This window comes from Phoenix dactylifera, unplaced genomic scaffold (assembly GCF_009389715.1).
Source record: "Phoenix dactylifera cultivar Barhee BC4 unplaced genomic scaffold, palm_55x_up_171113_PBpolish2nd_filt_p 000670F, whole genome shotgun sequence".
NCBI classification, from domain to species: domain Eukaryota; kingdom Viridiplantae; phylum Streptophyta; class Magnoliopsida; order Arecales; family Arecaceae; genus Phoenix; species Phoenix dactylifera.
Genome location: NW_024068057.1, coordinates 226352 through 238690, shown reverse-complemented (window position 1 = coordinate 238690; position 12339 = coordinate 226352). Strand labels below are relative to the sequence as shown.

At 42.2% G+C, this 12339-nt stretch overlaps 1 protein-coding gene across 1 annotated transcript; it reads left to right on the top strand.

Moving 5' to 3' along the window:
• The first annotated feature begins 7871 nt into the window (after positions 1 to 7871).
• Positions 7872 to 11922, top strand: LOC120106869 (protein SUPPRESSOR OF MAX2 1-like). Its single transcript, XM_039119968.1, has 3 exons — positions 7872 to 9185; positions 9689 to 9962; positions 10048 to 11922. The coding sequence occupies exons 1-3, from the start codon at positions 7939 to 7941 to the stop codon at positions 11680 to 11682; spliced, it is 3156 nt and encodes a 1051-aa protein (XP_038975896.1). The 5' UTR covers positions 7872 to 7938; the 3' UTR covers positions 11683 to 11922.
• Positions 11923 to 12339: the final 417 nt, after the last annotated feature.

Below are 12339 nucleotides of genomic sequence, written 5' to 3'. Positions count from 1 at the left end.
AATGAGGTTGCAAGAAGAAAGTAGAATCTAAAATCAAAAAAGGTGTTATAGATTATTCAAGTTTCAGTTGATACAAAAAATTATCTCCATATTTAAGATATACAAAAGCCAAAGAAAGTGTGGGATATTCTTGCAGCCTTCCATTTAAATTCAAGCAAGGTGAGACATCTTTAAAAAAAGATTACCTGAAGAGTGAATTTTGGTTCCAGGCTTTCCTAGAAATTCAGAAGAAGATCATAATTGGTTTAAAGATGAAGATTTGAATCAGAGAGAGCTTGATCAATTAGAGTCTGGTTCAAGTTCGGAAGACTCAAAGTATGACAAAATTGATCAGCACAAAAATCAACCAGATCAAGAAGAAAATATGGAATAGAAAGAGCTTGATCAGGTAGATATTATATCAAGTTTAAAAAGAGGTTATGAATGAAGAACCAGTTGTTTCTGAAATTGCTTAGAAAGAGTCAAAGGATACTACAGCTTATCCATCTATAGATATCTGTACTAAGAAATCAAATAATGCAAAAGAGTCTTGTGTCGAAGCTATCCAAGATATGTGCATTTTTTATAGAGATTTGGTTAGCCATGAGGTTGAAAAGCTAACTAATTTTGAATAGTTTTAATAATAAAGCAGGAAGAAGATATGCTTGATGGAGATGATTCATGTTATACCTCGACAAGTTTTTAGTATACCAATTGATTTTGAAGCTGCTCCAAAGTTCGAGCTATTAGAGGACTATGCATAGATTTGATTTTATATGTAGGAGTAATTTATACGTAGATACTTGAAACTGCTCAAGAGGAGGTAATGGTAGATGCTTACATTGCTTGCAAATAGTAATTTGATGTTCGTTGGCATAAGCTAGACGTTCTATAAAATCTCGATATAGTGATCATGGAGTTTATGCCCCTGAGACATGTTGAAAGACACCATTGATTTCAACATATGCATCGAAAAAGACAAACCGGCCAAGGAGTTTTACTATTCAATTATTGGTTTGACAAGTTATTACATATTATTATTACTGCAGCAATATTGGCAATGACTGCTGTGGCATTTCACAACATTGATAAGTTCAACATTGTCAGTATGGACTTTGCAATGAGGGGGACGACATTGATAAGTTCAATGTTGTCAATATGGACTTCCTAATAAGGAGAAGTATTGAGAATCATTGCTAGTTTTATTCTACTAGATTTCTTATTCTTTAGTAGTGATAAGTCTTATCATTATTCTTTAGTAGTAATAAATCTTATCCTTATCCTTATCCTTTAGTAGTGACAGGTCTTATCCTTATCATTTAGTAGTGATAAGTCTTATCTTTTAGTGGGTATTGAATTTGAGTATGAATCAAATATTCCACTCTATTTAAAAGGACCTTTGGTGTCACCTTTGGTTTGGCTTCAGAAAAGAAGAGTGGCTTGAGAAAAGGAGAGGGATGTGAGAAAAGAGAGAAAATGAGAGAATGAGAGTTGTTCTTCTTGGTGAGGAGTGAGAGAGAGCTTTTTCGTGTGGCTGATTCTTTTCTATTATTTGTTTGGTTTTCGTGCTAGATTTTGGGCCGGCACGGTCGATCTATTCTACATAGCGTGCCATTCTACAACTACTAGCTAATATATTTGTGTACCCTAACCCTAACTTCATGAACTAAGCCACATGACTCTAATAGATTTCTGTATCTCAACTACTTAATCCTTGGCTGATCAATGTATATTCAGTTAATATTACAATGACTAGTCAATCAGCTAAATGGTTAATAATTTAATAAAAACAAGAAAATTAGATAAATGGTAGAATGCAAGGAGATTGGGCTAGGGAATAATAATAAAATCTCTCTCTCTCTCTCTCTCAAGGCTCTGTAATTATAAGTATTATGAGATTTCTATTGATCATGTATCATAAATATTATCATTTTTTTAATTATCACTATGTATTCTTGACACTATATTCACACTTGAGGAGAAAAGATAGAACAGATGTAAATGCTGGTATTTTTCTTAACATAATGTTATGCTATTTATTGTAACAATTGGTGCCATTTGTAACATTTTGATTACTTACCAGCTCTATTAACTTTTATATTATTTTTATTTTTTATTTTTAGTGAAACCACTCTACTAATTCTAAACAAGTAAAGTGAGGAGATGAATAGATTGTTGTGATCTCCTATTTTTATGTTTTCACTTTTCCTATTTCTCTTTGTTTAATGGTAAAAAGCAAGTAGGATGTATTTAGACAGAAGTTTCTCTCAAAGCCATAAGAGATAAAGAGATGAAGAGTTAATAACAACAAACATGGTGGGGTACAATTCTATCCCTTAGGGTTTTATCATCATGGTGGCAAGTCATGCTTGTAAATAATGTTATGCTATTTATCGCAACAATTGGTGTCATTTGTAACATTTTGATTACTTACCAGCTCTATTAACTTTTATCTTATTTATATTTTTTTTTTTATTAGCGAAACCTCTCTACTAATTCTAAACAAGTGAGGAGATGCATAGATCGTTGTGATCTCTTATATCAAATATTTTTTTTAATCAAATATGGAAGTTAATAAATAGACTCTTATTTTTATGTTTGCACTTTTCCTATTTCTCTTTGTTTAATAGTATAGTAAAAAGCAAGTAGGATGTATTTAGACAGAAGTTTCTCTCAAAGCCTTAAGAGATAAAGAAATGAAGAGTTAATAACAACAAAGATGGTGAGGTGCATGTAATTCCATTAGGGTTTTGTCATCGTGCTGGCAAGTCATGCTTGTAAGTACATGGAATCATTACTTTAAATGTAGAAGAATTATTTTTACTTTTTTCCATTCCTCTTTTTGGACATTTTGTTCAATTTGTACGACGAGCAAGGCAACTCCAAAAAAGTGTATCATGAACCAATATTATATTAGCATGTCAGAAATGTAGAAATTTTAAAAAAAAATGGTTTTATGTTCTATGCATGCTAGCTAAAGTTTCTTTTAATTAAAAAAAGAATCCCACTTCTAAGTTCTAAAAATGCTATATTCCAATATCTTAGTGTTTATAGTATAAAGACAATAACTTCTTGTAGGCTAATTACCAATTGTATACAGTCCAAAGATGCTATGAAGAAATGGTGACTCCCAATATAGTGACCCAAGACTGGTTCCAATTGGTGATAATAGACAGACCATATCACAATATAAAAATGGTCCAAGTCAGGAATATAATTCACACAAAATACTTTGTGTGTCGAGAAGAAACTTTCTCTCCTTTACCATGTAGGCTATGTATCGGTAATATACTCCAATGGAATTTATAGGATCAAATTATCATTTGTGGCTAATATTTTGTTGGATTTTGCAAACAGGCAATAGCCCAGTGTCCAATGTTTCTCCCATTGAGAAGAGGTTTTGCATTCAAATTCTGGACGATGCTTTTCTAAAATATTTCTCATGGATAATTCTTTCATTGTTTCCTTGAAATAATTCATGTTGCTATTTGCCAATGAATTTTATCTTACATTAATAATTTGCAGGTAAACAAGCCGAATTAATCTTTCATTAAAAGAAAATAAAGCTAATCAAACAACACTTGATATTGGGAATGAAGCTAAATTGATTATTCTATGAGAAATATTAGGGAGCATTAATAGATAGCTCTAAAGTGCTCAGTCTCTATATAAGCTTACGAAAGCAACTACTTTTTATTTTCTTAAAAATTAGCAAAAACATATATCCTTTTTTATCTAATAATATTAATAAGTACGACTCATATTTTTGAGGTGTTAGAACTTCAATAAAAAAAATAAAGAAAAGGAGAAAGAAGGTGATTAGCACAAAAAAAACATGTTCCCTGTTGTATGGCAAGCCACTTTGCCACTTATTGTCTTAGCCTACTTGATGAGGAAAAACCCATGCAAGTCCACTGTACCTTGACAAATTATATTCCTCCATAAATGTGAAAATTAACATAGAATGGGAAATATTGATAGACGGACTTTATAGGACTCTCTTATTCAAACCAATAAGCTTTGCAATAGTTATTCATTTCCATCAATAATTCAACAAAATATCTTCTTTTTATATTTTTGCAAATAAATATCAAAGTTTAATTTATGGCATTTGTAATGATGCTATGTATATATGGACTCGCACATATGCAGTTATAAGTGACCTGGTCACTCTTAGTGTTATGTGATGCTGCAAACTATTCTTGAGGAACTAAATCGAGTAATTATGTTGAAGAGTTGGTATTGGCATATTCTGCTTTAGCATTCTCAAAGTATCATAAAACAATTTAACTTTTAAAAATTTTAGAAAAATATCACATATCTTTTATTCAGTATTTCTCATAAATGTTATTTAGTACTTTTGAGGGATTAACAAGAAAAAAAGGAAACATACCCTATACCACTCATCCTACGGTCTCTAGGTAGTCATATATAAGACTACACATGATTACCTCACTACAAAAAAAGCGATTTTTTTGGGCATTTTTTACATCCTTTACCGATGCTTATAAGCGTCGGCAAAGATCCGCCCGACCCTATATAAAGCGTTGCCGAAGCGTCGGCGATTTCTAAGTGGAAAATTTTTTTTCCAATACTTTTAAAAAACGTTGTAAAAGGTCGGTTTTTAGCGACGCTTTCTAGCAACGCTTAAAAGCATCACTAAAAGCCTCAAAGCCGACGCTTATAAGTGACGGCTTTAGCCTTAAACTTTTTTTAAAAAAATTATTTTCTATGATTTAGGGCAAGAGGGAAGAGGGAAGAGGGACATCCACATCTACATTAGCGGAATATAAAATTTCTATTGTTCAACAACCCATCAATCATTTGATCGATGATGCATCCACGAGCTTCAGATTTTATATCTTGATGCATACCCACCCATGATCAAAACTCAAGAACTAGAAGGAAAAATTAAAGAATCAGAACATACTTGGTAATGAACCGGGAGAAGGGATGGAAGCCACGAAACTCAACCTCTCCTTGTGGGTAACCTTTGGCCGGCTCAGCCTCCACTTTCTTGCCCTCCCAACGTCGTCTTCCGGAGGACCCAACTCCCTCTGCTCTCTCATGATCTCCTTCTGTAGCCGCCTCCAAGCCCTTCGATCGTTCCTCGGGGACGCAGTGGAAGCAGTAGCCCTGCTCTTTCCTTTCTTGCGATGGGCCACGGCCTGATCCAGTTTCTCCTCTGCCACGAGCCGCAGCCTGGGCCTCCGATGAGGGGAGGGTCAAAGGAGGAGGAGTTCTTGGAGGGAGATGGGGCTGCAAGGGTGGATGGAGAGGAGAGGAGGAGATGAAACTTACGAGATGGGCAGGGCCTTGAAACTCACGAACTCTGCCTCCATCTGCCTGCATCCATGGTCGCTCATCTCGTCGGACCATAGTCCGCCCGCCACCACCGTATCCTCAGCTCGGAGGGATAGAACACCTTTCCCGAAGGCACGGGGTTATCCTCGAAGCTCGAAGGGGGAGGGGGATCCGAAGCTCGGTGGGGGCTTTGGGGGGAAAGGGGTAGCCAAGTTGGATCGAAGAGGAAAGAGGGGGGATGGGGTGGGCTGGGATGATGGCGGCTGGGTGAAAGGGTTGGGCTTTGTTCTCCGCGTGCGAGAGAGAGAGAAAGGCAGGGGGATTAGGGAGGAAAAAGGCAGAGGATTGGCTTTATTCCCTTTTTTTTTTTTTCTCTATTATGCTTTAAAGTGTCGTCTAATTTGAATTTCATCCGTCATTATAAAAAAGCATCGACCAATTTTATCACCGCTTCGAAATTTGGTGGAAAAGAATCAGAAAAGTTCATTTTGATGTGGTGCCTCCACCTGGACTTGTGGAATCTTATCCCTTTCTAAATGCAAAACGACCTGTATTTTTTGGGGTTGAAGCCATCATTCTTTGCAATGGCAATAAATGCATTTCCATAAATAATTTAACAAAGCCGTATTTCAATTTAGATATTTTAAATGGATATCAAATTTTAATGTTATTTGGACTTCAAGATATGCAACTGCATGTGATCCTTCGTAGCATCTTGATGATGTGAACTACTCTACAGCATACCATATTGAGTAGGTGTGGCATTAACTTTTTTTATTCTTTGTAACAAGGTGTCCTACCAACTTGTTGGAGCATTTATCAGAGTATTACTGGACCTTTTTTTTTGAAAGAATTGAGACAATATCACTTATCTTTTATCTACTATGAAATATAACTTGGTATTTCCAAGGCATCATTCCGTTGCATTTGAAATTTTCTGCCACTTGCCCTGCTCCCTCTAGGTAGTGATTCATGCAAATCTAGGTGTCATCCCTTCTTGGGGCCACTTGCGGAATCCTATCTATCTATGCAATGCAAATGGTAGATATTGGTCGGGGAACTTTACAGGAGTTGTCATATTCGAATCCACCCGTACTCTTTGCTAATAGCAAAACAACTAATCAAGCGGTTCCATCCAAAATCCAAATTAAAAGATCAAATGTATACTCAACAATACCATTTGAGCTTCAAGACATGCAATCTTCTATGGTGCCAGAAGGGTCAAATCAACTAGCCTAATTATGAGTCCAGCAACCATTTTCTCCTAGTTACCTTGCTCATAGGAAATGTCATCATCCATCCTAATTAATAGCTATTACAGCAGCTAATTAAGTTGTTAGGTCTGGTTAGTAGATGACTAGAAAAGTGGAACTTTTCGCAGGGACAGAGTAAATAGGCCGAGGAAGAAGGGAAAGTGGTAATGAAGAAGGTGAGGGGTTTGTAGTAAAGAATAAAAGAGCCGGTTGAACTCGCTGCTGCCTTTACACACCACCCAACGACTCGAGAGACGCGTAGGAGGGAGGAAAGAGAGCAAAAAGCGGGCGGGCGTGCGCGTTATGGTGCTGTGGGACTGCGAATAATGATGCTGATGATTTCTTTCCCCTAGCTTTGTCTTTGGCCAACTTTAGTGAAAACTTGAAAGTACGAAAAAAATGTAACACATACAAATATATATATATATATATATATATATATTAGATTTGAAATATAAAAAAAGGTACAGAGAAATGAGGCAGTAAAGTTAAACAATTTGTTGGACAAGAAAAGTTAATATAACAATAATATAGTATTGAAAACTAGTAAAGTAATGATAAAAGCTAACCCCAGGAGAAGGCATCAGGAAAGAAAGGCAGATTGGAAGTGGGAAAAGGGCGATGTGGTGACGTTTTTTCAGGCAGCAAAAAGCAGATATTCGTAGTCAATTGTGGGTCAGCTTTGAGTGACTGATTGATAAGGTTGGGAGAGACTAACATTTTGGAAAAAAAGGCTCATTAATTTAATAAATAAGCGAAATTGAGAATTTATCTCTCAGATTAGATTTTTTTGAAAGTACGGTCTAAGAAAACAAGAGCAGTTAGCTAGAACTTGCTTTAAATAAGGTGTTCATAGAAAATATAAAAACTTATTTTTTAAAATATTAGAAGGTTTTAAATAAAACTCTTGGCAGGGTAAACCGAGGCGGAGAAATGGGAGAACGCCTTGCTATCTCATAAATAGCCAAGCAGATATTCTTGCATCTCTCTTTCCACAGCCTAATTCCTTCCTCCCTCTCCTTTTCTCACCAGCTCACGATCAAACCATCCCAACCCCACTCCCCTCTCTCTGCCCACAAATCCCCACCGAAACTCTCCAAAACGAAGGTGGAAAAAAAAAAAAATCAAAAGAAAAAACGCGTTTCTTGTTCTTCTTCCTGTGGACGCCCACTCTCCTACCCTCCTCTCTATTTCCTCCTCTTCGAATAACGGAAACAAAGAAAAGAAAACCCCCAGCAAAATGAATGAATGAATCCTTCCATATCTTTCACCAGCTTTCTTTCTCTACAGCCTTAAAATCTAATATATATATATATTTATATATATATATATATATATATATATATATATGTATTTAGTTTTCCTTCTTTGAAGAAGTAGAGAGAGAGAAGTAGAAAGAAAGATGAGGGCGGGGCTGGCGACGATCCAGCAGACGCTGACGACGGAGGCGGCGGCGGTGCTCAACCGGGCCATCGCGGAGGCGTCCCGGCGGAGGCACGGCCAGACGACGCCGCTGCATGTCGCCGCCACCCTCCTGGCTGCCCCCTCTGGGCTCCTCCGCCAGGCCTGCGCCCGCTCCCACCCGCTCTCCTCCCACCCGCTACAGTGCCGCGCCCTCGAGCTCTGCTTCTCCGTCGCCCTCGACCGCCTCCCAGCCTCCTCTGGCGCCGATCCCGTCCCGGACCCGCCGCTCTCCAATGCCCTCATGGCCGCCCTCAAGCGCGCCCAGGCCCACCAGCGCCGCGGGTGCCCCGAGCAGCAGCAGCCTCCCCTCCTCGCCGTCAAGGTCGAGCTTGAGCAGCTCGTCGTCTCCATCCTCGACGATCCCTCCGTCAGCCGCGTCATGCGCGAGGCCAGCTTCTCCAGCCCCGCCGTCAAGGCTGCCATCGAGCAGTCCCTCGCCTCCCTGTCCCCCGTCGCCAATTTCCCTTCCTCCGCCGCTACCCCGGCCGGCCTTGGATTGAGTCCCGGCCCCCGCCCCCCCTCCCGGAACCTCTATGTCAGCCCCCGCCTCCAGCAGCAGCAGCAGCAGCCACAGAGGAGGGGGGAGGTGAAGAAGGTGCTGGAGATACTGACAAGAACCAACAAGCACAATCCGGTCCTCGTTGGGGACTCCGACCCGGATGCCGCGAAGAGAGAGGTTCTGCTGATGATCGAAAGGCGGGAACTCGGCAGCCATGCCCTGCCGGCTCTTCAGCTGGCCCACGTCGTCACCTTGGAGAGGGAATTCTCCTCCTCGGATCGGTCCCTGATCCCCTCCAAGATCAGGGAATTGGGCGGCTTGGTCGAATCCCGGATCCAGGCTTCCGCCATTAATGGCGGGGGAGGTGTGATTCTTGATCTGGGGGACCTGAAATGGCTGGTGGAGGGCCCCGGTGGGTACGGGGAGTCAGTCAGCTCAGGCCCAATTCAGCTGCAGCAGCGGCAGGTCGTCTCGGAGATAGGCCGGGAGGTGGTGGCGGAGATGGGGAGGCTTCTGCAGAGGTTTGGAGAGGGTAGCAGTAATGGCGGACGGTTGTGGGTTGTCGGGACGGCGACTTGCGCAACATACCTGAGGTGCCAGGTCTACTTCCCCTCCATGGAGGTTGAATGGGACCTCCAGGCCGTGCCCGTCGCACCAAGATCGCCGCTTACCGGTTTGTTCCCGAGGTGTGAATCGCCTGCACTCGCTCCCTGTTTTGATCTTCTTCATTAGCCTTTAGTTCATGCATGGTTTTGGTTTTCATCTCTACTTTATTGCTGCTTGAAACGTAGCAGGATTTTTTGTCGAATGGATTCAGTTGCTAGCTGATGCTTTTTTGACTCAATCTAAAAGAAGGAACAAGAAATCCTATATAAGAGAAGGAAAAGGAAAATCAAAAACATATAGGGGCTTGCTTCATTGTCGGGACTTTTTGTTTTTTTGAAAAAAAAAAGAAGAAAGACGACCAGAATCAGTGCAGGTTCTTTCGAAATTTGCTCGTTGATATGAAGCTAATGGTATTAGGAAACAATTTACTGTTCATGGGTCAATTGTAGGATACAAATTTTCAGACTGCTTTGCTGCTCTGCTTCTCTTCCCCTGTTTTTTTGTTACTCATTTGATTCCAAGAGAAGCATGATGCTTACAAAGCTTAGCGGCACTGATCTATCGTTCAACTGTGACGTCTTAGATTTGGAGGCAATGGAATTCTAAGCAGCTCAGTCGAGTCTCTCTCGCCATTGAAGGGTTTCCAGCCCATGAGCCTGGAGCGCACCAATTCCTCCCACCAAATAAGCCTCTGCAAACTTTGCAGAGAGAATTACGAGCGTGAGCTCGCCAAGCTCGGAGCCAGTGAGGTCGAGAAGTCCTCAACTGAATCCAGACCAGAAAGCAGGCAGGCATTGCCTCATTGGTTGCAGCTTGGGACACCCAGCTGCACAAAGCCGACATCAGACCAGCCTCAGGTTTTCATGCATTGCCACACTCTAATCCATGTTTATGAATCGCATCTCCTAAAATATTTCTAAAGCTGCAGTTTTTTATCTACAGACCAGGGCGCAAGAGCTCAGGTGGAAGCAGAGGACAGAAGAATTGCTGAATAAATGGCGGATGACATGCGTCCGCCTCCACCGGAACTCCCACCCGCCGGCCGCCTCCTCCGAGAAGCCTTTGGCTCCCACTTTTCCATTGCTAAGCGCAAATACCCCTAGTGTTCGTCCCCAACAAACTTTCCAGACAGGATCAACGCTTTCTCCTCGAAGCATCGCCCCCGTTCAGATGAGCCGCGATCACGGCCTTCAGATAAACTCATCGTCGGAGCGCCCTATGAGCCCGCCCGGCAGCCCGGTGAAGACTGACCTAGTTCTCGGGCAGTCGAAGGCTCTCGGTAACTCATTGGAGAAAACTCATAGAGAGCGTGTCAAAGGCTTCCCAGGGTGCATGCAGGGTCCGATCCCCGACCAACCGAGAGATAAAACAGTAGGCAATTCCGAGACCGATTCTCTCAAGAGGCTCTTCAAGGGCCTAATGGAGAGTACTGAATGGCAGCCTGAGGCGGCCTCTTCAGTCGCCAGTACTGTGATGCAGTGCAGGTCTGGCAATGGAAAACGGCGTGGCCTTGGACCCAAGGCCGATACATGGCTACTGTTTCTCGGCCCTGACAAGGTTGGGAAGAGGAAGATGGCTTATGCCCTGTCCGAACTATTATATGGCACCGGACCGATCACCATTGGTCTCGGCAGCCCACGAACTGAAGGCGGTGATGGAGAATCCAACGCGAAACTCCGAGGTAAGACAGCGCCGGACCGGCTCGCTGAAGCCATCCAGCGGAATCCATTCGCCGTCTTTGTGCTCGAGGACATCGACTATGCTGATACACTGGCTCGGGGAACCATCCAGAGAGCAATTGAAAGAGGCCGGCTCCCGGACTCCTACGGCCGGGAGGTCAGTTTGGGTGGTGGGATCTTTCTCCTCACCTCCAATTGGTTGCCCGAAGAACTCAAGAGGTCGCAGGATTTCCTTCTCCGGTGCGAGGAGAAGGTATTGGACTCGGTAAATTCAGGACGGCAACTGGAGTTCTCCCCAGGGGAGAAGACCGGAAAGCGTCGAGCGGATTGGTCGCTGAAGGATGAGCGGAACACCAAAGCGAGGAAGGAGTCTGCTGGACTTGTCCTGTCGCTCGACTTGAACTTGGGCGTTGGCATTGATGATGATGCTTGTGAGGGCTCCCGGAACTCTAGCGACCTCACGGTGGAGCATGAGAACGAGGCAGAACGGCTGGCCGTCAGGTGTTCGACGCCATCAAATGCCACAGAGCTGATGGAATTGGTCGACAATGCCATCGTGTTCAAGCCTGTTGACTTCAGCCCAATGAGGAGGAGGATCTCAGAATCTATCACCAAAAAATTCAGGGAGATCATGGGCGATGGGCGATCCATGCAGGTCGATGAAGACGCGCTCGATCAGTTGGTCGGCGGAGTTTGGCTTGGCGGAGCCACCACCGCTGCATTCGAGGAGTGGGCGGAGAGGGTGTTGGTTCCCAGCATTCAACAATTGAAGAACAGTTCGAACGACGGAGCTACCGTGCGGTTATCGTCGGTGAAGACTGGTGCTCGAATGCAGAGGGGTAATGCTGCCGGAGATTTGCTACCGAGCTCAGTGATGGTCAATGTAGATGGGCTGTAGAGGGCATGATTGAGGCACAAAAGTTTGTCAGGGAGCGATTTGTAAATATATGAGGGTAGAAATCCGAGTGCTAACCAGCGATAGGTTGGGAAGGGGAAATTTTAAGTCATATAGTTTAAAATAAGAATATAGATTAGAGGAAACTTATTTTTATGTGCATTATTTATTTTAAACATCACTGGTCCAATGTTATAGTGATTGTGCTGATGGTTAATAATAAAATGGAACGACTTTTAACTATACGACTTTTAACTATACCCGTGTCTCATGCACTTTGGATACAGAGGGATCCTCCTGTCTGACACGTAGGTATTTACGTGGATGTAAGTCGAGTAAAGCTGGTGCAAGATCCCATGCTGGGTTGTTGGATTATTTAGAGAACATCTCTCTCTTTCTCTCTCTCTATTCGTGGTACTTTGATTGGGATATGAATGGTCCTCAAGGAAATTTTTGATTGATTAGATGGTTGGGATCAATCAATCATGAAAACTGTCGTCATGTGCCCTCAACAGTATTAATGGTGACATCCTAACCAAATGGATACTCTTGTTATGGATTGATTAGTAGAGCCTTGGAGCTAATTATTCCCATTTGGGCCCATCAAAATATTCTTTGACGTCCGTGCTTCTAACTCATTTTAAAACCCCAACCATCTCT